The sequence below is a fragment of the Rhodnius prolixus genome, unplaced genomic scaffold (assembly GCF_049639745.1).
Source record: "Rhodnius prolixus isolate KJV_2025 unplaced genomic scaffold, Rpr scaffold_3, whole genome shotgun sequence".
Taxonomy (NCBI): domain Eukaryota; kingdom Metazoa; phylum Arthropoda; class Insecta; order Hemiptera; family Reduviidae; genus Rhodnius; species Rhodnius prolixus.
Window position 1 is genome coordinate 12,735,538 of NW_027411603.1, and position 23,270 is coordinate 12,758,807.

General features: G+C 32.4%; 1 protein-coding gene across 1 annotated transcript in view; it reads left to right on the plus strand.

The window, feature by feature from the left end:
• fng (Fringe glycosyltransferase) overlaps positions 1–23,270 on the plus strand; it is a 100,988-nt gene that overhangs the window by 56,477 nt on the left and 21,241 nt on the right. Inside the window, exon 6 of the mRNA XM_074127438.1 lies at positions 14,440–14,525. Within this exon, the coding sequence (XP_073983539.1) occupies positions 14,440–14,525 (86 nt within the window). The remainder of the gene's footprint in view (positions 1–14,439; positions 14,526–23,270) is intronic.

The window sequence follows — 23,270 nt, forward strand, 5'->3', positions numbered from 1 at the left end:
TTCTATTTTCACTTTTTGAAAACAGTTCCCTAGATTTTCCTGTAAGCCTTTGTATATGCAAACATGCTTACATTTTGGCTTGTTTTATTTGAAAAACATCGTGAACTTTTTTTTAATAAAGACAAAAATCCTAATTTTCTCCAGATTTCCCGCATTGACGTCTTCTACGATTTTGTTTTGTTTTGTTTTTGTAAAGGCAAATTGACTTTACTGACTGCACTACTATGAACTAAACAAAAACTATATTAGTAAAATTGAATTGTTATTTGTCTGATAGACTTGTTGAACTAAAGAAAAGAATTTACTTCTAAGGTGCCGTCAAAGGTGATTTGCAGTGTAGTCAAAATCCAGGAAGAAATTAAGCTTTAATAAGCAAATAGAATATTGTGGGTATTATAATTATAATAGGATAAACTAGCAGGAAATAATGTTCCCTTCCAGGCGCCACGGTAGCCGAGCAGTTAGAGGCGAGACCTGCGAAGCTAATATGTATTGTAGTACTGGGTTCGATTCCCGGTCTTAGGCCTTGGATTTTATAATGTTAATAAAAGAAATTTACTGTAAAGTATGTTATGTTAGCTAATCGCCTCCGTCCTTGACAACTAATTGGTAGTTGGACGTTAAGCCCCGCCTGAAAAAATAGGCAATTACTTTACTTTACTTTTACTTTTTAATGTTCCCTTCCAAGCATTAATGTCCTTTAGGAGTTCTGCTAAAAAGCAGTTAGAAGGAAATTTGCAATAGTTTCATATATAAATACCTAATTTTAGAAACTGATGTGGTGAATTGAAGCAATGATTTAGTTTGCCAAAAAATAAAAATTGACCTGACCAGAAAGCTTTGATTTTATTAGATACACCTGGCCCAGTATTAGTTGTGGACTGAATGTTGACAGATGCTTCTCTCTACCCAGTTTTCGGTCCAGCTGTCCTTCAGGTATATTACTATAAAAATCTTCTCCTTTTTTTGGTCAGTTTTAGTTCATATACTTTTGCAGTTCAACTAAATCGTTTGAATAACGTTGGAACAGTTTACTGTAAAGGTGATTGGCTAGATATTTCTTTTGTGTTTCTTAAAAACTTGATGTCAGTTTCTGCTTAACTCTAGCACTGGATTTAGGGATAACTAAGAATATTTTTAAAGAAATGATCCTATTTTGTTGTTTTTAAAATCCATTCATACAAAACAACTCCATATTTTGTAGATCTTTAGTGTCTATGATAGAGTTTTTGCACACATTCTTATTTTAGAAAACCAATGGACTCAGTGCTATCGCTGAAGTTTTTTTTTAATTCTAGGCTGGTACTATTTATCCCGTAAATATAACGGAACCAAACTATGTTCCATGGAGCATTAGTGTTGCTGGAAATTTTTATGCAGATTTTCCGCTTCTAAAAAAAAAATCACATTGAGATGTTATATAAAATGATTTCCCGAAACGAAAGCAGTAGACGTGCACTTTATATAACAATGTACAAGTTCATTAAACTGTTTATATGCACAAATAGTGGCAAAATGCATCCTTCTGCCTAGTTGCTTCTTCTTTACATATTATAAAATAGTTTTTATGGTTTATTTCATTGTTCCGCAATCACGGTGAAATGTTGCTCTCTTGTAGAGCTTAACGGTACTAAAAACACAATTTAGTGTGAACATTTACACTTCTTATTGCTGCAAATAACTGCCATGTAATTGGCACAACTTTTTTCTAACTTTGAATACTACAGATAGTTAAATTGTCGTCTGTAGTTGGTTTGATAATAAATAGCGAGAAAACTGGTATTAGGCAAATTTATGTAACAATGTTCTGCGCAGAAATTCGTTTTCGGAGTTTTATTGACACATGACTTGTTCTCCATTGCAAGAAGAAGAACTTGTACTGGTTGCAAGTCAAAGCCATGGTATCATGCTAGAGGACAAAGCATGCTTTTTCGCTTCGCTGGCTTTGAGCCCTAGACCTCATTTTTACGTGAGGATTAGGATTACTTGTTGCGAATCAAGTAGGAGAACAATTTATTCAAGTATCCACTTAAAAAAAAAGTAAAAAATATAATCCCGCAAAAAATAATTTAAATTAAAGTGGCTGAAATATTAAAATGAAATTAAATATTTGAGTGAAATTATTAAACTTATTAAACTTAGTTTTAATTTTTTTGGGTCATGGTTTTGCTGTGAAATATGGCCCTTATAATTCCCACAGTAAACAACCGATTATTCGTATGAAATTTAGTGCTCTTACACACGCTGTTTTACTGAGTAGTATGCTATAGTTTTCTTGAGTACAGATCCATTAATTGAGAAGATATTGAGAGTTGAAATTTTTTTGGGTCATGGTTTTGCTGTGAAATGGGGCCCTTATAATTCCTACAGTAAACAACCGATTATTCGTATGAAATTTAGTGCTCTTACAAACGCTGTTTTACTGTGTAGTATGCTATAGTTTTCATGAGTACAGATCCATTAGTTGAGAAGATATTATGAGTTGAATTTTTTTTGGGTCATGGTTTTGCTGTGAAATGGGGCCCTTATAATTCCCACAGTAAACAACCGATTATTCGTATAAAATTTAGTGCTCTTACACACGCTGTTTTACTGTGTAGTATGCTATAGTTTTCATGAGTACAGATCCATTAGTTGAGAAGATATTGTGAGTTGAATTTTTTTTGGGTCATAGTTTTGCTGTGAAATAGGGCCCTTATAATTCCCACAGTAAACAACCGATTATTCGTATGAAATTTAGTGCTCTTACACACGCTGTTTTACTCAGTAGTATGCTATAGTTTTCTTGAGTACAGATCCATTAATTGAGAAGATATTGAGAGTTGAAATTTTTTTGGGTCATGGTTTTGCTGTGAAATAGGGCCCTTATAATTCCCACAGTAAACAACCGATTATTCGTATGAAATTTAGTGCTCTTACACACGCTGTTTTACTGAGCAGTATGCTATAGTTTTCTTGAGTACATATCCATTAGTTGAGAAGATATTGAATGTTGAAATTTTTTTGGGTCATGGTTTTGCTGTGAAATGGGGCCCTTAAAATTCCTACAGTAAACAACCAATTATTCGTATGAAATTTAGTGCTCTTACACACGCTGTTTTACTGTGTAGTATGCTATAGTTTTCATGAATACAGATCCATTAGTTGAGAAGATATTGTGAGTTGAATTTTTTTTGGGTCATGGTTTTGCTGTGAAATAGGGCCCTTATAATTCCCACAGTAAACAACCGATTATTCGTATGAAATTTAGTGCTCTTACACACGCTGTTTTACTGAGTAGTATGCTATAGTTTTCTTGAGCACAGATCCATTAATTTAGAAGATATTGAGAGTTGAAATTTTTTTGGGTCATGGTTTTCCTGTGAAATAGGGCCCTTATAATTCCTACAGTAAAGAACCGATTATTCGTATGAAATTTAGTGCTCTTACAAACGCTGTTTTACTGTGTAGTATGCTATAGTTTTCTTGAGTACAGATCCATTAGTTGAGAAGATATTGAAAGTTGAAATTTTTTTGGGTCATGGTTTTGCTGTGAAATGGGGCCCTTATAATTCCTACAGTAAACAACCGATTATTCGTATGAAATTTAGTGCTCTTACACACGCTGTTTTACTGAGTAGTATGCTATAGTTTTCTTGAGTACAGATCCATTAGTTGAGAAGATATTGTGAGTTGAATTTTTTTTGGGTCATGGTTTTGCTGTGAAATGGGGCCCTTAAAATTCCTACAGTAAACAACCAATTATTCGTATGAAATTTAGTGCTCTTACACACGCTGTTTTACTGTGTAGTATGCTATAGTTTTCATGAATACAGATCCATTAGTTGAGAAGATATTGTGAGTTGAATTTTTTTTGGGTCATGGTTTTGCTGTAAAATAGGGCCCTTATAATTCCCACAGTAAACAACCGATTATTCGTATGAAATTTAGTGCTCTTACACACGCTGTTTTACTGTGTAGTATGCTATAGTTTTCATGAATACAGATCCATTAGTTGAGAAGATATTGTGAGTTGAATTTTTTTTGGGTCATGGTTTTGCTGTGAAATAGGGCCCTTATAATTCCCACAGTAAACAACCGATTATTCGTATGAAATTTAGTGCTCTTACACACGCTGTTTTACTGAGTAGTATGCTATAGTTTTCTTGAGCACAAATCCATTAGTTGAGAAGATATTGAATGTTGAAATTTTTTTGGGTCATGGTTTTGCTGTGAAATGGGGCCCTTAAAATTCCTACAGTAAACAACCAATTATTCGTATGAAATTTAGTGCTCTTACACACGCTGTTTTACTGTGTAGTATGCTATAGTTTTCATGAATACAGATCCATTAGTTGAGAAGATATTGTGAGTTGAATTTTTTTTGGGTCATGGTTTTGCTGTGAAATAGGGCCCTTATAATTCCCACAGTAAAAAACCGATTATTCGTATGAAATTTAGTGCTCTTACACACGCTGTTTTACTGAGTAGTATGCTATAGTTTTCTTGAGCACAGATCCATTAATTTAGAAGATATTGAGAGTTGAAATTTTTTTGGGTCATGGTTTTCCTGTGAAATAGGGCCCTTAAAATTCCTACAGTAAACAACCAATTATTCGTATGAAATTTAGTGCTCTTACACACGCTGTTTTACTGTGTAGTATGCTATAGTTTTCATGAATACAGATCCATTAGTTGAGAAGATATTGTGAGTTGAATTTTTTTTGGGTCATGGTTTTGCTGTAAAATAGGGCCCTTATAATTCCCACAGTAAACAACCGATTATTCGTATGAAATTTAGTGCTCTTACACACGCTGTTTTACTGTGTAGTATGCTATAGTTTTCATGAATACAGATCCATTAGTTGAGAAGATATTGTGAGTTGAATTTTTTTTGGGTCATGGTTTTGCTGTGAAATAGGGCCCTTATAATTCCCACAGTAAACAACCGATTATTCGTATGAAATTTAGCGCTCTTACACACGCTGTTTTACTGAGTAGTATGCTATAGTTTTCTTGAGCACAAATCCATTAGTTGAGAAGATATTGAATGTTGAAATTTTTTTGGGTCATGGTTTTGCTGTGAAATGGGGCCCTTAAAATTCCTACAGTAAACAACCAATTATTCGTATGAAATTTAGTGCTCTTACACACGCTGTTTTACTGTGTAGTATGCTATAGTTTTCATGAATACAGATCCATTAGTTGAGAAGATATTGTGAGTTGAATTTTTTTTGGGTCATGGTTTTGCTGTGAAATAGGGCCCTTATAATTCCCACAGTAAACAACCGATTATTCGTATGAAATTTAGTGCTCTTACACACGCTGTTTTACTGAGTAGTATGCTATAGTTTTCTTGAGCACAGATCCATTAATTTAGAAGATATTGAGAGTTGAAATTTTTTTGGGTCATGGTTTTCCTGTGAAATAGGGCCCTTATAATTCCTACAGTAAAGAACCGATTATTCGTATGAAATTTAGTGCTCTTACAAACGCTGTTTTACTGTGTAGTATGCTATAGTTTTCTTGAGTACAGATCCATTAGTTGAGAAGATATTGAAAGTTGAAATTTTTTTGGGTCATGGTTTTGCTGTGAAATGGGGCCCTTATAATTCCTACAGTAAACAACCGATTATTCGTATGAAATTTAGTGCTCTTACACACGCTGTTTTACTGAGTAGTATGCTATAGTTTTCTTGAGTACAGATCCATTAGTTGAGAAGATATTGAATGTTGAAATTTTTTTGGGTCATGGTTTTGCTGTGAAATGGGGCCCTTAAAATTCCTACAGTAAACAACCAATTATTCGTATGAAATTTAGTGCTCTTACACACGCTGTTTTACTGTGTAGTATGCTATAGTTTTCATGAATACAGATCTATTAGTTGAGAAGATATTGTGAGTTGAATTTTTTTTGGGTCATGGTTTTGCTGTAAAATAGGGCCCTTATAATTCCCACAGTAAACTACCGATTATTCGTATGAAATTTAGTGCTCTTACACACGCTGTTTTACTGTGTAGTATGCTATAGTTTTCATGAATACAGATCCATTAGTTGAGAAGATATTGTGAGTTGAAATTTTTTTGGGTCATGGTTTTGCTGTGAAATAGGGCCCTTATAATTCCTACAGTAAAGAACCGATTATTCGTATGAAATTTAGTGCTCTTACACACGCTGTTTTACTGTGTAGTATGCTATAGTTTTCTTGAGTACAGATCCATTAGTTGAGAAGATATTGAAAGTTGAAATTTTTTTGGGTCATGGTTTTGCTGTGAAATGGGGCCCTTATAATTCCCACAGTAAACAACCGATTATTCGTATGAAATTTAGTGCTCTTACACACGCTGTTTTACTGTGTAGTATGCTATAGTTTTCTTGAGTACAGATCCATTAGTTGAGAAGATATTGAAAGTTGAAATTTTTTTGGGTCATGGTTTTGCTGTGAAATGGGGCCCTTATAATTCCTACAGTAAACAACCGATTATTCGTATGAAATTTAGGGCTCTTACACACGCTGTTTTACTGTGTAGTATGCTATAGTTTTCATGAGTACAGATCCATTAGTTGAGAAGATATTGAATGTTGAAATTTTTTTGGGTCATGGTTTTGCTGTGAAATGGGGCCCTTAAAATTCCTACAGTAAACAACCAATTATTCGTATGAAATTTAGTGCTCTTACACACGCTGTTTTACTGTGTAGTATGCTATAGTTTTCATGAATACAGATCCATTAGTTGAGAAGATATTGTGAGTTGAATTTTTTTTGGGTCATGGTTTTGCTGTGAAATAGGGCCCTTATAATTCCCACAGTAAACAAATGATTATTCGTATGAAATTTAGTGCTCTTACACACGCTGTTTTACTGAGTAGTATGCTATAGTTTTCTTGAGCACAGATCCAATTATTTAGAAGATATTGAGAGTTGAAATTTTTTTGGGTCATGGTTTTCCTGTGAAATAGGGCCCTTATAATTCCTCCAGTAAAGAACCGATTATTCGTATGAAATTTAGTGCTCTTACACACGCTGTTTTACTGTGTAGTATGCTATAGTTTTCTTGAGTACAGATCCATTAGTTGAGAAGATATTGTGAGTTGAATTTTTTTTGGGTCATGGTTTTGCTGTGAAATGGGGCCCTTATAATTCCTACAGTAAACAACAGATTATTCGTATGAAATTTAGTGCTCTTACACACTCTGTTTTACTGAGTAGTATGCTATAGTTTTCTTGAGTGCAGATCCATTAGTTGAAGAGATATTGAGAGTTGAAATTTTTTTGGGTCATGGTTTTGCTGTGAAATAGGGCCCTTATAATTCCCACAGTAAACAACCGATTATTCGTATGAAATTTAGTGCTCTTACACACGCTGTTTTACTGTGTAGTATGCTATAGTTTTCTTGAGTACAGATCCATTAGTTGAGAAGATATTGTGATACTTCCAATTATTAAAGGCTGGAGAAAGTTAAAAAGAAGTATAGGTCTGAAGACCCCGTGGGTGGTCTTATTCACTATATGGTAATTTCAATGACTATCAAGAATATGCTTAACTTTCTAAGTTTTAAAGGCCATCTTAAACGAAATTGCTCACTTAGGATGCTTGCTTTATTTATGTATACGACTCCTTAACAAAAACTTACAGTTTAAAAAGTTAAGTATAAGGGTTGATTAAACGCCAAAAGGTACACAAATCAGCAAGTACCCAACATTTCATTAATACTTCATTGATATTATTTAAGTAATTTTACCGCATTAATTTTCATTAATATTTTTTAAGAATTTATTAGATGTCACATACCCTTATGCTGGCCATTTTCATCTACAAAATATTTGTTCAAGTAGCACACCATTTAACTTAGATTGACTGTAATATCTATTTATCTATAATAATCAAACTATTAATTACAGGTGAAAAAGAAAACGTTATAAAAATAAAAAAATATGAGGCTTAAAAATTCAAAAAAATTTTTAAAAAATGCTTACACCAACATACATCAGTGATTTTGTTTATTTATTTTTATTTTTAAATAAAAATCGTCGGTTTAAGTTCATTCTTCGATTAAAGTAATTGTTATTTTATGTAGTAGTCAATCTGGCTTTATCGTAAATAATATAGTTGTCTTCAATTACATTCTCCATCTAGGTGTTCTTCCCACAATGTTGTGTATATGTAATATAAAGTAAATAAGATATGCATATTTTTAGGACAGCTAATTATTCCAGTATTTTACTATAAGTAAAATTAGGGGAACTATATTAAATTACAATTGAGAAATGAATATATAATTTTGAATAATCTACTTGTTATTAACTGTGTGTCATTGTGCTCACGAATATTTCGGTAAGACGAATTCAAGACTGAAATATTGTTTTAAATCCTCCGTGATTCAAATTTAAACAGTAGCCGACTCTAAATTTGTCTTTTTCTAATTTAACATGCATGTATATGTGACAACTTCAGAATAAAGGGCACATTAAAGAGAAATCAGAAGAATAATTTGGAATAGAGTTAAAATAAAGTACCTATTTATACGAAGATATAATATACATTTTATCACAATTATAACTATTATGAATGAACTGGCCAGCATAAGGGTATGTGACATCTAATAAATTCTTAAAAAATATTAATGAAAATTAATGCGGTAAAATTACTTAAATAATATCAATGAAGTATTAATGAAATGTTGGGTACTTGCTGATTTGTGTACCTTTTGGCGTTTAATCAACCCTTATACTTAACTTTTTAAACTGTAAGTTTTTGTTAAGGAGATTTTTGTACCTTTTGGATAGATTTTCCTTTTTGTCTATTAGCAAAGTTACGCCTGCTTTACAGATTTTTTTAAAATTTGGAATAAGCTATTCTATCATTATAACCTGATAAGGTGTTAAATCGGAACCGTAATTACCACTAGAGAGATCTTTTTAAAGAATGGTTATAGTTGCGGTCCCCAAACCATCCTCAATAACCATTTTTTGGAGAAAGCGTTTTGAATAAAATAGGAAGGTATTTGTACGTAAATAGCAAAATTAAACTGCGATTTCAGTACTTCCTTTTAAGAGGAGCAAGAAAAATAAACTGCGATTACAGTACTTCTCCCTAAAAGGCAAAGATTTTGAATCGAACGACAATTCATTGATGTAAATCGGTTCACTCATTGATAATTTTAACGATTGCAGTACTTCCTCTTAGTAGGTGTAAGAGCATGATGGCACTTCACAGCCACGTAGAGGAGCTTTAATCACTTCTTCGTGCTAAATTTTATCAAAATCGGACTAAGCTTTGTAGAAATATTGGTAATAATAGTTTTAGAAAGGGACTTATTTGGGTGGGGCGAACTCCCCTCCTTATGAGGCATAGCGTCGAGACTTTTAAAGTACAAATCTGTACAAAATTTCGATTCGAATGACACTTCATTCATGAAAATCGGTTCACGTGTCGATAATTTGAAACGATTGCTATACTTCCCCTTAACAAGTGTAAGAGCAGATCGTCGCTTTATTGTTAGGTAGGGGAGCCCTAACCCTATCATCCTACCAAATTTTATCAAAATCGGGCCACGATTTACAGAGTAATTAGTAATAATAATTTTGGAGGGGGCCTTACATAAAGGGGGCTAACTCCTCTCCCATTCGATGCACAGGGCCGAGACCCCCAAAAGGCACATCTACATAAAATTCCCAATCGAATGACACCTCATTCATGAAAATCGGTTCACGCGTTTAGGCGCTACGTTGTTTACAAAAAAGGTAACAACAAGAACAACAAGAACAACAAGAACAACAAGAAGAAGAAGAACAAGAACAAGAACATTTTTTGAAAAAGCGGTTTTTGCTCATTTTCGGCAACTTTTTTCTCGAAACCTATTAGATCTGGGTGGTTGCAAAAAAATTACAGTTATGAAGGAGGGTTTGGAGTAAGATTTAAAGAAAATTTGGGAATTTTATCTTTTATAGAAAAAGAGAAAAAAATTGTCAAAGTTGGGTGTTTTTCAACGTTACGCTTTTTCGTGCAGTTTTTGATGGTCAACCCTTATACAACTGTCCTACCGGACAGTTTTAATACTTAGCTGGTTATGTAATTGAGATAGAGCATATTAATGTATATGGTGTAAAATAAATTGGCAACTAGGCGTATATACGTATATATATATATATAAAGAAAGGGGCGCGAAGAGTAACGGTAAATAGTGTTTTGAAATGCTGTAAGTAGCTAAATAATCAAGGAGATAATGAAGGCAGTCTATCTGTAATGGTATTAGATGGCGCGGGTGGTTAAAATGTGCACCAAGTATGCTCATTTAGAGCTGTGCGTGCAATACATAAGCATTCATTTTCAAAGGTCAACAGCTGCATACAAACTTACTAGTCCAATAATACCTTGTGTACATACAGAATAGCCAATCTAATCTGTGCTGTGTCCAATCCAAGACTAGTATACACCGTCAGGAGGTGTTATTGGTTGTCGACTACTTACTATTTCTTAGTTGATTACCCAGTTTATTATTTTGCGTACAACTTTCTAATTAAAGGTATGGCTTTCTTTTCCTTCCGGAGTTTTCTTTAATTTTCACTATTCAGTTAGAATTTAGTTCAATTTTTTTTTCTTGGAAGATTTTTTGTGCTCTTCGAGATCTGGCGTTTTAATTAGTTTTTTTTTTTAGCTTACAGATCTTAAAATATGAGTTCTTTGCCGGCAATGCCTATTTCAGGAAAGACGATCGGTTACCAGTGCACCCTACACTCTCCAAAAGATTTATCTCTGACGTTATTGTACGGAAAAGAAGTCTTCGCTATAGAAATATTAAGCCATGCTTCCTATAATTGTTTATTTTTGAGCTGTAGCGTTCAAATTCGGAGAGTTTATAAAAAATCTTGTTGACTGACCAGTTTCTAGCCATTTCTCACAGATACTTGAAAGAGAATTTTACTTCCCCGTGGACAAACTTCGACCACCACACAATATTCATTTCTCAAGATCCAATACCTGAAGAACTATTTCCAAAGATGGATGTACGCCTTAATAGAAGAACAAATGGAAATGATAAGATGTATGGAATCAACGAGATTATTTAGCAGTGATTGCGGATACAATTTGGTGTGCCAACAATCTAGGACATAAGCCAGTATTAAATGTATATAATCAAAATGGTTGCACTCACAAGAGAAGGATGTTGTCTCTCTTTCTCCTCCACCCCCACCACCTTCCATATAAAAATAAAAACAGAAAGAGATTGAAAAAATAAAACTAAAAAACTAAAAACACAGATTACTGGTTTGATAATTACTCTAGATTGCGGATGCTGGGTTGGGCGTATTAAATCTTAAACTTTTCATGTAACTCCTCCGTTAATGACAGCCTTTCGCTATCAAATCTGTTTGAGAATATAGGAACGGTGAGATCAGTCTATCAGATCTACCCACATTTATATATATAAGTATATAAACAAAGTAAAACACGCAACTCATTTTATTTTCGTTACCTTTATTTTTTTCCTCTGATGCACTTGCAGTTCTAGTAGTTCTAACATTATCCGCTCCAGTCTGCAACATAGATACTGAATAAAAGATCATTTGGATCCCATTTTGTTTGACACATATCGATCGTAAGTACAGTATCTTCGATAGAGAATAATTCTAAAGATTGTCTGGCGGAAAGAGTATTTCCTTACTCTCTCTACTATTCGAAATAGTAGTTATCTCTCTCGGCCCTTTTTATTTACATTGTTGCTAATAACGCTGCATCTGAAGCTACACTATTCAGTTTTCACACCTTATTCCACCCTAATTCATCAGGCAAATTATCACAATTTTTGTAAATAGTTCGGTTTTAGCACCAGAGACAAAAATTGTAACCATTTTCTTGAACATGGGAACCCTTTATATGCACTCCTAAGGTCACTCCTATATATCTAAGAGTATTTAAATGAAATAATAGTGCCACGTAATTAGAATATATTAGCAGAAAATATGAATCTGATGTATGATATGAAGGCGAAGTTAGAATACAATTTTTAGGCTTTACGATATAATAGTAATTTTCATGTGACGTTTGTTCACCATAAATTATATTTTAATAAATAAAGGGGCTCGTTTTATATTTAATAAATTTTTTATGTAAAAACGGAAGTTAGAATTCAATTCTTATTTTCGTCTAATAAAATATAAAAAGAAATAAACGAAAATATAAATTAGTTGAATAATTTTTGCTGGAGTGGTTCCATGTACTCAACAGCAAATAAAAAAATGAAGTTTCAAAAAAAAAAGAAGTAGAAAAAGAAAGAAAACAGAAAGCCTGTTGGATTAATAATAACATTAGAATGATTTAAATGTTGCATCTGGGAGCTCCAATTAAAAAGTTCTAGTTTATGGGATAATGTTTGAGAGCGTGTTAAATATAATGTTTGTAGTAGATGCGTGTGGAAGTTGTTGTGGCTAGAGATAGGTCCAGTAAATCTGTCGGATATGTGGTCCTCAGTAAGATAAAGTAAAGCGGCCATGTTCTTGGTTAAATCCTACTTGATTTGGAGCTTAGAGAGAGCGCGAGACGGAAATATATGTACAAACGTGATTATGTTTGAAGGGAGAGAAGGGAAACTGAAAACCTTCCTTCAAGTCTCAGTAGCAGCCCTTCACACAGTGAGTGGTCCCTTCTAAACCAAAATACTTTTAGGTCATAATTAACAAACTGGAAAGTTTTGGAGATAACCGTATAAGCCGGAAATGTTCTTGTAGCTAGTTCTTTTGTGTTATGTCATTCTTCCACTAGATATACATGTTGACAGTATTATTCTCTTCCCTTTAACCTGCCTTCATAGTAAAAGGTTCTTCATTGTTTCTTGTTCTTGTTTTAGTTCTGTTTGTGTATAGAACGCGTCATCATTATAAAGAACAAAAGCTATTGTAGTTTTTTTGTTTTCATGTTGTTAAAAGCATGATGGTGCTTGATTTGAGGTTATGCACTTCTTTGTATTCTCTACTTCTTATAATTCTCTTCTACACATTACCGAGTACAAATAACCAACATCTTTATTGCTTTCTGATTCGATATTCTTTTAATTAACAGGAAGCCGAACTTGAATTCTAAGATTGGCTACATCGAATACTAAATATAAATTACAAAAAAGGTAACAACAAGAAGAAGAACAAGACCAATTTTTGAAAAAGCCGTTTTTGCTCATTTTCAGCATCTTTTTTCTCAAAATCTATCAGATCTGGGTTGTTGCAAAAAAAAAAAATTACAGTTATAAAGGAGGGTTTGCCCTCTATTTTAAAGAAAATTTGGGAATTTTATCTTTTATAGAAAAAGAGAAAAAAAAAATTGTCAAAGTTGGATGTTTTTCAACGTTACGCTTTTTAATGCAGTTTTTGACGATCAACCCTTATACAACTGCTCTACCGGACCTTTCTTTTGTGTTATGTCATTCTTCCCTAGATATACAGTATTATTTCTTCCCTCATAGTAAAGGTTCTTCATTGTTTCTTGTAAATAAGTGAAAGAGTAATTGTTGCGGACAGGCTTTTAAAATATCTGTTGAAAAATTTTTGAACTTGATAGAAGTTTTGCATACTTATAAAATGATTATCTATAAGTTGATGCTCTTTCCTATTGTTATTTTTCTGGAGTGCTAGGCGATATAGCGTTAAAAAGCAAATGTGAGAAGTTCAGAAGCAAGAAAAGTGATTAGGATCTTACAACCGGTTCTTAAGAAATCTTTATTTTTCTCGAATAGAGTGTGTATCATTGAGGAGACAAGAGTCTTTCAGAGAAGACTGATACTACTTGGAATGGAAAAAAAGTAAAGGAAATGAGGGAAATTGATAAAAGTTTTCTTTACTTAATTACAACTGAAGTTTATACAAAATAATTTTATTTTATAACATTTCCCTGTCTTAAACAGTCCCTAAATGGGAATATCCTCTATTTCTTTATCATCATCTGATTCTAAAAAAAGAGAAAAAGTCCTTCATTCAATTTGAAAATACAATTTTAACACAGATTGCAGTAAGTACGAAAATAAGTACATTTATTTTATAATGAGTTTGATCTGAATAAATATAGCAAGACTTTGATTTAATAAAACAACAGTTCGAAAATTATTTGCTTTTTGCCAAGCATGTGAAGAGATATTGTTAAAGAAATTACTGTCACCGACTCAAATCAGCTGAATTATTATTCAATAAAGAGATTTAGATCAATGTTATTATATACTCGTAAGTTATAGTACAGCTAACTGAACTATTTCTGAGATGTGATTTAACTGGCTAGAGAAATAATTCTGGTTAAGTCCTTGAAGTTGATTATGTAAAAGTGGAATTAATTTAACCAGTGTGCCCTTTGCTAAAGTTCCATTAAACTGAACTATTATTAACATTTAACAGTCTTGATGGAATTTATTTTGCAAACTATAAAATGCTTATTTAGTTTGAAGTAACTATTTTTCTTTTTTCTTTTTTGTTTCAGCCACATATAACTTTTTGGTTTGCTACTGGAGGCGCTGGATTCTGTTTAAGTCGAGCGCTAGCTTTGAAAATGATGCCAATTGCAAGGTGAACAACATTCTGATATTTTCTAGAACCATAGTAAAATAGATATAATAAGACATTTAGATGAAAAAATATACATTTTTATAAATGTCAAAACGTAAATACTGCAAGAAACGAACTTCTCGCTTACAGCTTAATGGAAAGTTTTGTTTTTAACAAAGGAACACTGTGCGGGTGCTGGCAGTGCATTAAAAGGCTTTTAGAATGAATGAGCTCCGCAATTAAAAAATATATGCTTGCTAAATAAATTTTAACCAAATGGTTATTTGATGGAGAAATTTACAAGGCTGGCTATAAAGTCAAATTCAAGATTTATATTTAGGCAGTCTTCTGTCTGTTAAGTGTTAGAAGATATTCGGTACCTAGAATCGTTGGCTGTGAGCTAAATCATAACAGTAGATCCTATAAACCAAAGTTTACTTTAGTAAGAGAGGCTACCTTTTAGGGGTCGCAACAACTTATTACTAAAAAAGAAGAGGCGGTTCGGTACAGAAAATTTGTAAACTTCTGCCATAAATTATCATTTTAGGGTCCTTATTCGATAAACTAAGTCAAACTTACTTTGTTCTACACCGATTTCTTTCATGTTCAAGATAAAATTATTAAAATAATCTTGTACTAACCGAACACAACACCATTTTGTATTGGTTTTCTATTAGTTGACTGTGATCAAAAATAAAAGTTTGATCTCTGATCTAAATTTTTAACTGTCGACACCTGCTTTTACGATTTTTTTTCTAAGCAAATAAATAAAGACGAGAGGATTAAAGGTAACAGGTTTCCAGGAGGGGAATCAATAAGAAGAAAACTGGTTGAATCTTGCCCAGGAAAACTGGTATAATAAAGGTGATGGTAATAAATTCAAAGTTTTAATACGGGATTAACTATATAGTAAATGACTGCTCTGGGATGACCAGCTTATTCTCCTGGTACTTCTAGGGAGAGGGAACAGTGGAGGAGCTCACTTTGTGTGAGTGCTCCCATTAAGTGACCCAGCTCTCTAGCCTGATATAATAAATATTGTTTAATACGCGCTATATATTATAATGATGAAACGTAACACTAGCTGAGAGAGCTCAGATATTCCAAGGAATGTCATTAAAAAATATAAAATAAGAAAAAGTAGAAGTTGGCAGGGAAAAAGTTGTTGTTTCACATTTATAAACTAATTATGAATTCTTTATAAAAACGAGCTCCTTTATCCGGCTTTAGGTTGTTTATTTTTATGGAGATTAATATTTTATGAACTTTAAAGGAGATTTTTGTTTTCCTTCTTCTCAAATGTTAACATTCTCAACTTCAATTTTTTTTTTTGCATAAAAAAAAATATTAAGTTCGAAAAAGAATTAAAATTTCAACAGTTTAAATAAATCCTAGCCTTCAGATTCCATGGGAATTCCTGTAATATTCATTTATCTAGAAAAGTGATTCTGCAGAACTGATAGGTTATTCATATACAGTTTAAATGATATTGGAGTAGTGCCTTTTAAAATAATTGAAATTCATTTATAACTTTACTTTAAATTATACTTTTACTCCTGGTTTCTCCAATTTTCACTTAACCATGTCAGCTCAAGTATTTCGGCTTAACTTTGGACAGCAAACGCACCTTCTCTAGACACGTTCAGGACAAAATGAATTCTGGTGAACTAATTGCCATAGTCCTCTTTCCTTTACTCTCACTAGGCTTGAAGATGACTGTACAGAACAAACTCCTTTTCTACAAAAATGATCATTGGACCGATGTTTCTCTACGCCTGAAGTCTGACCTCTGTAGTAGTAACATCAAGAAACTCCCAGGACAACATAGAACAAATTTCTCAAACTTGCATCGGACTCTCTTTTCGACTTACTAAAATCGATTCACTCCATGACACCCTGTTCACTCCTTTATCCAAATTGGCTGCTGCAACTTCTTTCCACCCTAGTTTGTCATCCTAATTCTGCCACGATCTAACCTACTCCTACGATTCTTCCATTCCCTACAGACACAAACGAATTAACCATAGGTATCCTTCTCTAACTTTTTCCTCTAGCTGCAGCTTTTTCTATCCTTTTTTTTTTCTGCAAGTTTTATCCTGTGTTAACATGTGGAGAGGGAAGCGTAACATGAAAGGTCTTCGTAATTATGAAGGAAAATTATTCAAATAAAAAAAGATAGCGTCATGTTATAAATTATAATTGAAGAGGTTAAAGGAGATTCGATTGATAATTTTCGGAAATGAAAAAATTGAATTTATGAAAAGGCGCACTTCCGCCTTACAGAAAAGTTATGAACAAATCCTTACTGTTTCCTGATTGAGAATTTGACTTCTTCTATTATGGTTTTTCTCATCATTCTTGGATAAAGAACTGATCAGTAAAGAAGAATGAGAACTGCTTCTTAATGACTAATTAAAGTATTCAATTCAATAATACTTAATAAAACAGTCCAAATGAACCCTTGTTCCCAAGCTTCATCAAATCTACGCTAACTTTGATTATTTACTTTAACATTAGTAGTGATCTAAATAATGCAAATCTCTTCCCCAACTTTTACTCATCCATTTAAACAAAAATTCTCTTCCACATCTTCTTGTATGCAAATTAGCGCATGTATTTATTTAACCCTCCAGTTTCTTGTCTGTCTGTGTCCGAGTATCTCTTGTTTATCCCACTCAATTTGATCTTTAGCTCATTCTTTTTTTTCTTCTACTTCTTCTTCCTCCTCATGAAGACTTTGTTCTTTGTCACTGTTGGTTGATTTATCTTCATCAATGGTAGATACCATCTGTAGAGATTTTTGTTTTTTTAACTATATTCTTATTTCCGTTTAGGGTCAACAAACTTTTTAATGGCACGAAAAAAAAAAGTTGTAAATTATATTTTTAATCAATAAAAACAGTTTTATGTATATAATAAAATTCCGTTATTCCATTCATAATATTCCTTCTCATCATTAACTATTTTAAAAGAAAAATTATTCTAATTGGGAATATTATTTCAGTAATAAACACTCCTGTTTTAGTTTAAAGAATAATTGTAATAAAACTGTTCATTTTATTCATTCATCAAATTAGAATTGATATTCTCATTCCTTAAGAGCATTATGTTTATATTTATCTTGATTTTATCCTTTTATTATACAGTTATTGTATTTTTTATTTTATTTTTCTATTATTATTGATACTATTTTTATTTTACTTATGTTTGTACTAAAAATGCCAGAAATCGCCCTCTGCACCTTTGATTAGCAATTTTTCGCGAATGGGGAGTACAAGATCAAAAAAATATAGATGCGCTGCTTTATGAATTTCCGCACTTCATTTTCATGTTGAAAATACGGTTGGTTCCCGTTAAGGTAAATTAAGGTTGTTGTCTCATTAAGAAAACGAAAAAGTTTTTTTCCTTGATTTTTTATTGAGAAAATGGTTTTCTCAATTTTCTTTAAACATCACTTGTAGGTCTATCTATTAACTCATTTGAATATTTTTCCCAAGAAAATTAATTTTTAAGGGCATTTTTAAGGATTTATTAGAGGCGGCAAGCTTCCGTCTTATCTTTTTGGGTTATTGTAGGTCAATGGACATTTTGACGTGTTTGTTTCATAATTTGAAATTTGAAGAAAAAGTTTTAAAACTTTGAGAGTTGTAGTGTTGATATTTTTATTGATTGATTAATAATGTTTGAAGTCCGAAATAGAAATATTTAGCCTAAAACACCTATAACTTTGATATTGAATTAGCTTTGAAGTGAAATGTAGTTTTATACCTTTTCCATTTATAAAGAAGAAGAAATAGTGGGATATTTAAGTATACAGAGTGCAAAGTATGTAAATGTTTGCTGGTGTAACGTGTGTAAGATAATCCAGTCTAGCATAGTCGTCCGAGTTTAATAATAATTCCTTTCATCAGATCTCGGAGACGTGAGAAGATCACATTGCTTGGGATCATCTACTCTCTCTCACTCACTCACTGAGAAGGTCTAAGCAGTTTACATTATCTGATCACAGTATGCTAACGTGTTTCCTTTAGTAACTGATATATGTACTTGAATACACTGGACAGATAAAAAAAAACTCGATACCGCAGAATCTTTAAACACTGTGCTAATAACAGTCGTCTACAAGTGTTATAGATATTGCTTTGTTTTTATTGAGACTAATAGTTATTGTAATTTGTTTTCTGTTTCTTTACAATAATTTTCTTATTTTATTTTCTACGTCTTCAATTTTGAGTATCGAAAAGAAATATCCGTTTTTAGGTCTCCTCAGTCTTGAATTAGTTTTTACGTAAAAATTGGGTTGATCATAATGGAAGAATAAAATCATTAAAATAACAGTTTATCCAGCGTTCCAAGTTCTTTCTTCCTTCATTGCCGGAAAACTGAGGTGACAAATTTTTGAATATATGTTTGAGGAAAACAAGTACCAATGGTAAAGAAAGGAGAGAGATTTGTTTGCCTGAAGGATCCCGTGACTAGACCTTAGTTCCCCGCAGGATAGACCCGTGCCACTACTCATTAGTCACGAACTTTGAAGGCACGCTAAAGAGAACTCAAGCACCCTAAGGCATTTTATCTACAAAAAAAAAAAAAAGTACCTTTACATATTCTACAGTACTTGCTCACAATGCTCTTGGTTGTAATTTCTATGATCTCTTGTGAGAGTAGACTTGAATTCTGTCGAATGATGATGAAACAAGTAAATAGTTTAATGGTCACAAAAATTCAGTGTTACATTTAATTAATTCTTTATTTAATAGCCATTTCTTGCCCTGAACTAGGTTCTTGATAAATAATAATAACTTCTTTAAAAAAATAACTAAACTAAAAAAGGGCCCCCTCCTTTTAGGGGCGTGTCTGTTTCAGTAGAGAAGTACATGTCTTAATTAATTTTTTAATTTCAAACCTTAGAGAGCTATAATTTACGGTTCCTTCTATAATTAAACAGTATAGTAAAGGTATAAAGAAATAAAAAACTTATAATTTTTTGTGTAACATTCGTATAAATGAATTTCTAACAGATAAGGGCTTGGCCTCTGAAGATGCCAACTGTTACGCCCTCTAGAAAGTGGAAGTTAGACTAACATAAAAAAACAAAAACTGCCTGTTAAGATTTATTGTCTTATACTTTCCAGAATTTAACGTAGGTTTCGATAATTTTTGTTTCTATTTTTTGTTAGTAGATGATGGATGATTAAGTGCCAAAATATAGTACTGATGAGGGCGATTAATTTTAATAATTTTTAGACAAACACAAGAGATCCTCGCTCTAAATGAAATTTAAATCCGCGCCGCCTTGGTTTCAAAAACACAAAACGATTAAAATTTGGTCGAAAATAAGACATTTATTAATTGTTATTAACAATTATTCTGCAAAATTCTTTTGGATTGGTCTAGTGCTAGTGTGCGACTGTAATGTGTATAATCATTTCTTTTTATGTTTATAATATTAACCCGACAAGACGTCTTAAAAGACAGTGGCCTCATGATCTCCTCTCTAGTGAAGAGAGTGACTAACCATCTAATATTTATTTATTTTAATTTAATTTATTATATTTAGCATCTGGCAACTTTTAGCCGAATTTGCTGTTTTAAAACCCCGGTATCTCTAATGAGATGAGGGGTGGGCGGGGAATAATGGGCATTAGGATTGCCTGCGTTCCTTTCCATTTTTGGTGGAACCGCCCGTCTTAAGCAATCTAATCTAACCATCTAATATTTGGGAGTGTTACCGCTGGGTAACTTCTCCACTCGTTACTTATCATTTGTTACTCGGTTATCACTGTTACTTATAGCTGATTGTAGCATAAATAAACGCAAAAAAAGTTTATAAAATTAATCTTAATTAATTTGAATAATAATTTATGGTGCATAAATGGGAGTTTTTGTACTTTGTAGCTTCCGGAACAATTTTCTTTCTTTGCAGAAAGCAGTGCACAACACCGGATAGAAATCTAAGGGCAACATGCCTAGTCTTGAATACAGAACCAGCAGGCTTGTAAATCCACCCTTACTTACACAAATATGCCACATTAATTAAGAACTCAGATAATAATTCATGTTGGTAGTCTAACTTAATGAGCCTTCGCAAATGAAAGAATCCAGAACCTTCTTTAAATTTAATAAATCTCAATGAAGAACTTCCCAAACAAAATTGAAGTCATTCCATTGTTATTTTTTGTAGATAAATTTGCTAGCTAAGCGGTGTTGACGAAAGGAATACTCCCCTACCACATGTCTAATATTAATTAAGACTGTTTGTAATTAACACTAATTTAATGTCTCCTTAATTACAATTAATAGGCATTGAACTAATAAGCGTACTGTTTTCAATTTACTTCTGTAAGTGGTTTTTCTCTGTTGCTAATTAAAAGAAAACAAACCTATTAACTCAGCAGTACTCAGATTGTATTATGATGGGCTTTGATATCCAATCTCACTTACATCAGAGGCTAAACTTTTTTTCTAATTAACGCAAGTTTTGATGAGAGTTAATAAAGCAAACAATAATTAAAGTGTCCCTTTTTTTGCTTGTCTGTGGTAATCATCATTTCTTTGAATTCACTGTTGATTAGTTGAGAATTTAATTTGATTTAAATCAAACAAAAGAGAATTTTATCTTCCTTTGTTTAGAGATTGACCCTGTCATTTCCAATAATTGTAAAGGTTGTTTTTTTTTTTTTTTAATGAAAAAGTAATGGCTTAACAAAAGTTAATATTTTCAGCTTCTGTGGAAATATACCAAGCCAGAGGAAGTATTATATTCGTATACGGATTTTTATTTAAAGATCTCGCCCGTAAATACGTATTCCGAAGTATCCTCTGTTCAAAAAACGTGTATAAAAAAAAATAATAATAATTGATATTTGATTTAGTATCAACTGGATAACCACAATAAGTTTCTAGTACTTTTATTGGATATTTATTTTGGAAAATGTTCTCTGGGAAGATCGAAGGGGATGGGATTTCAGTGTTCTGTGCTTTTAAACTGATGAGGAATGTATATGAAGGTCAAATTGTGAATTTGAAGAAAAGATTGAAGTACCGTTTGATTACAGTCAAACTATATAATACTGAAAGATGACTATTATTTAGTAAATATTTATAATTTGAAAACAAAATGTGTAACTTATAACTTATTACAGAATGCTGTAAGAGAGAATATCTTGCTAGATTTGTGCCCTATTTTTATATTTTAAAAAAAAGTTATTTTCTCGGCTAAAAACCAATTGCTTATAGTAAAAATCGGATTCAGTTTCCTATATAATATGGACAGGAATTTGACCTTTCTGTAGTAAAGCTCACGTTAGTGGAAATTAGTTTAAACTGTAAAAACCATTCTGTGGACTTTGGCATAAAATAAATAAAACAATAAAAATATCTCCCTCATATGCTTAAAAATACTTAAACGAGTAGCCCCTGTCATCAATAAGCTGATGAAAAATAACTTAATTTGAATATAAATTTATGTTTTTACAATTTTGTTATAAAATATTCAAGTTTGAGTTCATTTATAGCAATGTATAAGCAGAAACAAGTCGTGTTTCCGTTCCTTTATTATATGCTTGATCGGAGAGATCCTGTGAGATTTTATATAGTATCTCGATGGCCGTAGAATAAAAAAATTGTCCAATCTTGGAGTTTTGTAGTATATATATCTTCTCCTCAAAATTTATGGGAAGTATTGAGATCAAGCCATGTTTCCATAGTTGCATTTTCTTCTCTTAAGTTTCAAATTTAACTCTATTTAACAAATTTAACTCTCTAGTTAACATTTTTTTGTTTCTTTAAAAATTGATGTGATGAAAGGTCATTGATATCCAGAATTTAAATTTGAATTTGGATATTTTGTGGCCCTCATGGCTTCGCCCTCTAACCCATGGCGCACCCCAACTTTGTCAGCTTCTCCTTTCTCCTCCTACAGGAATTAATCCTTCTCTTTCTTGGTTTTCTCTAAAATAATTGTTAAGGAGGCATTTTATTTCGAAAGTAATCGTACTTCGTTTAATTTGTATTATTTATTCTCATCCAATTAAATGTGGATAAATTGAAACCATTTTTCTTAAGTTTGGTGGTGGTTCATTCACTTATTACTCGAACATGTAACCACTGGCAGGCTAACCTGTTGTTTTTTTAATTAAAGACGTTTAAACGTCCGAGTAATTTAATATTGAAACACTATTAAATTATCTATATTGAAGTAAGATAAAGATATGTGGGGGTCACAAAAAATGTAGTAACTGATCCACAGTCCACTGAGGATCTCAGCCAAGCATTGTAATATATACCACCTTTAATTTTCACAGTCTGAAATTCTTCAGCGGATAACCAAGGCTTCTCACAATGTCTTCAGTACAGCCATTTATGTGACCTAACGTACCACCCTTCAAGTATTTTCTCTTATCTCAAAATATTCTCCTGCCTCTGGTCATCCAAGTCCTCAATATCCATCTTTCTTTATCCGCTTCAAAAAAAAAAGCCTCTTCTACCGAAAGGACGATGGTTACGCGATTCCATTGCAGTAGAAGGCAGTGAATATACACTGAATTTGTAGAATCACCCTTTAGTGTTAAAACTCCACTTTTAAAGACGTATTTACTTGTTGCAGTAAATCATGCATCTCTTGCAATTGTGAATTCAAATAAATATTGTAATATACTTTGTACTATTGTAAACAAAGTGTTATTACATTAACCTGATGTCCCTGTATGTTAGTGAGTAAATTAGTGTGAAGGTGTTGTTTCTATGTGGAAATGGGCTCATGCA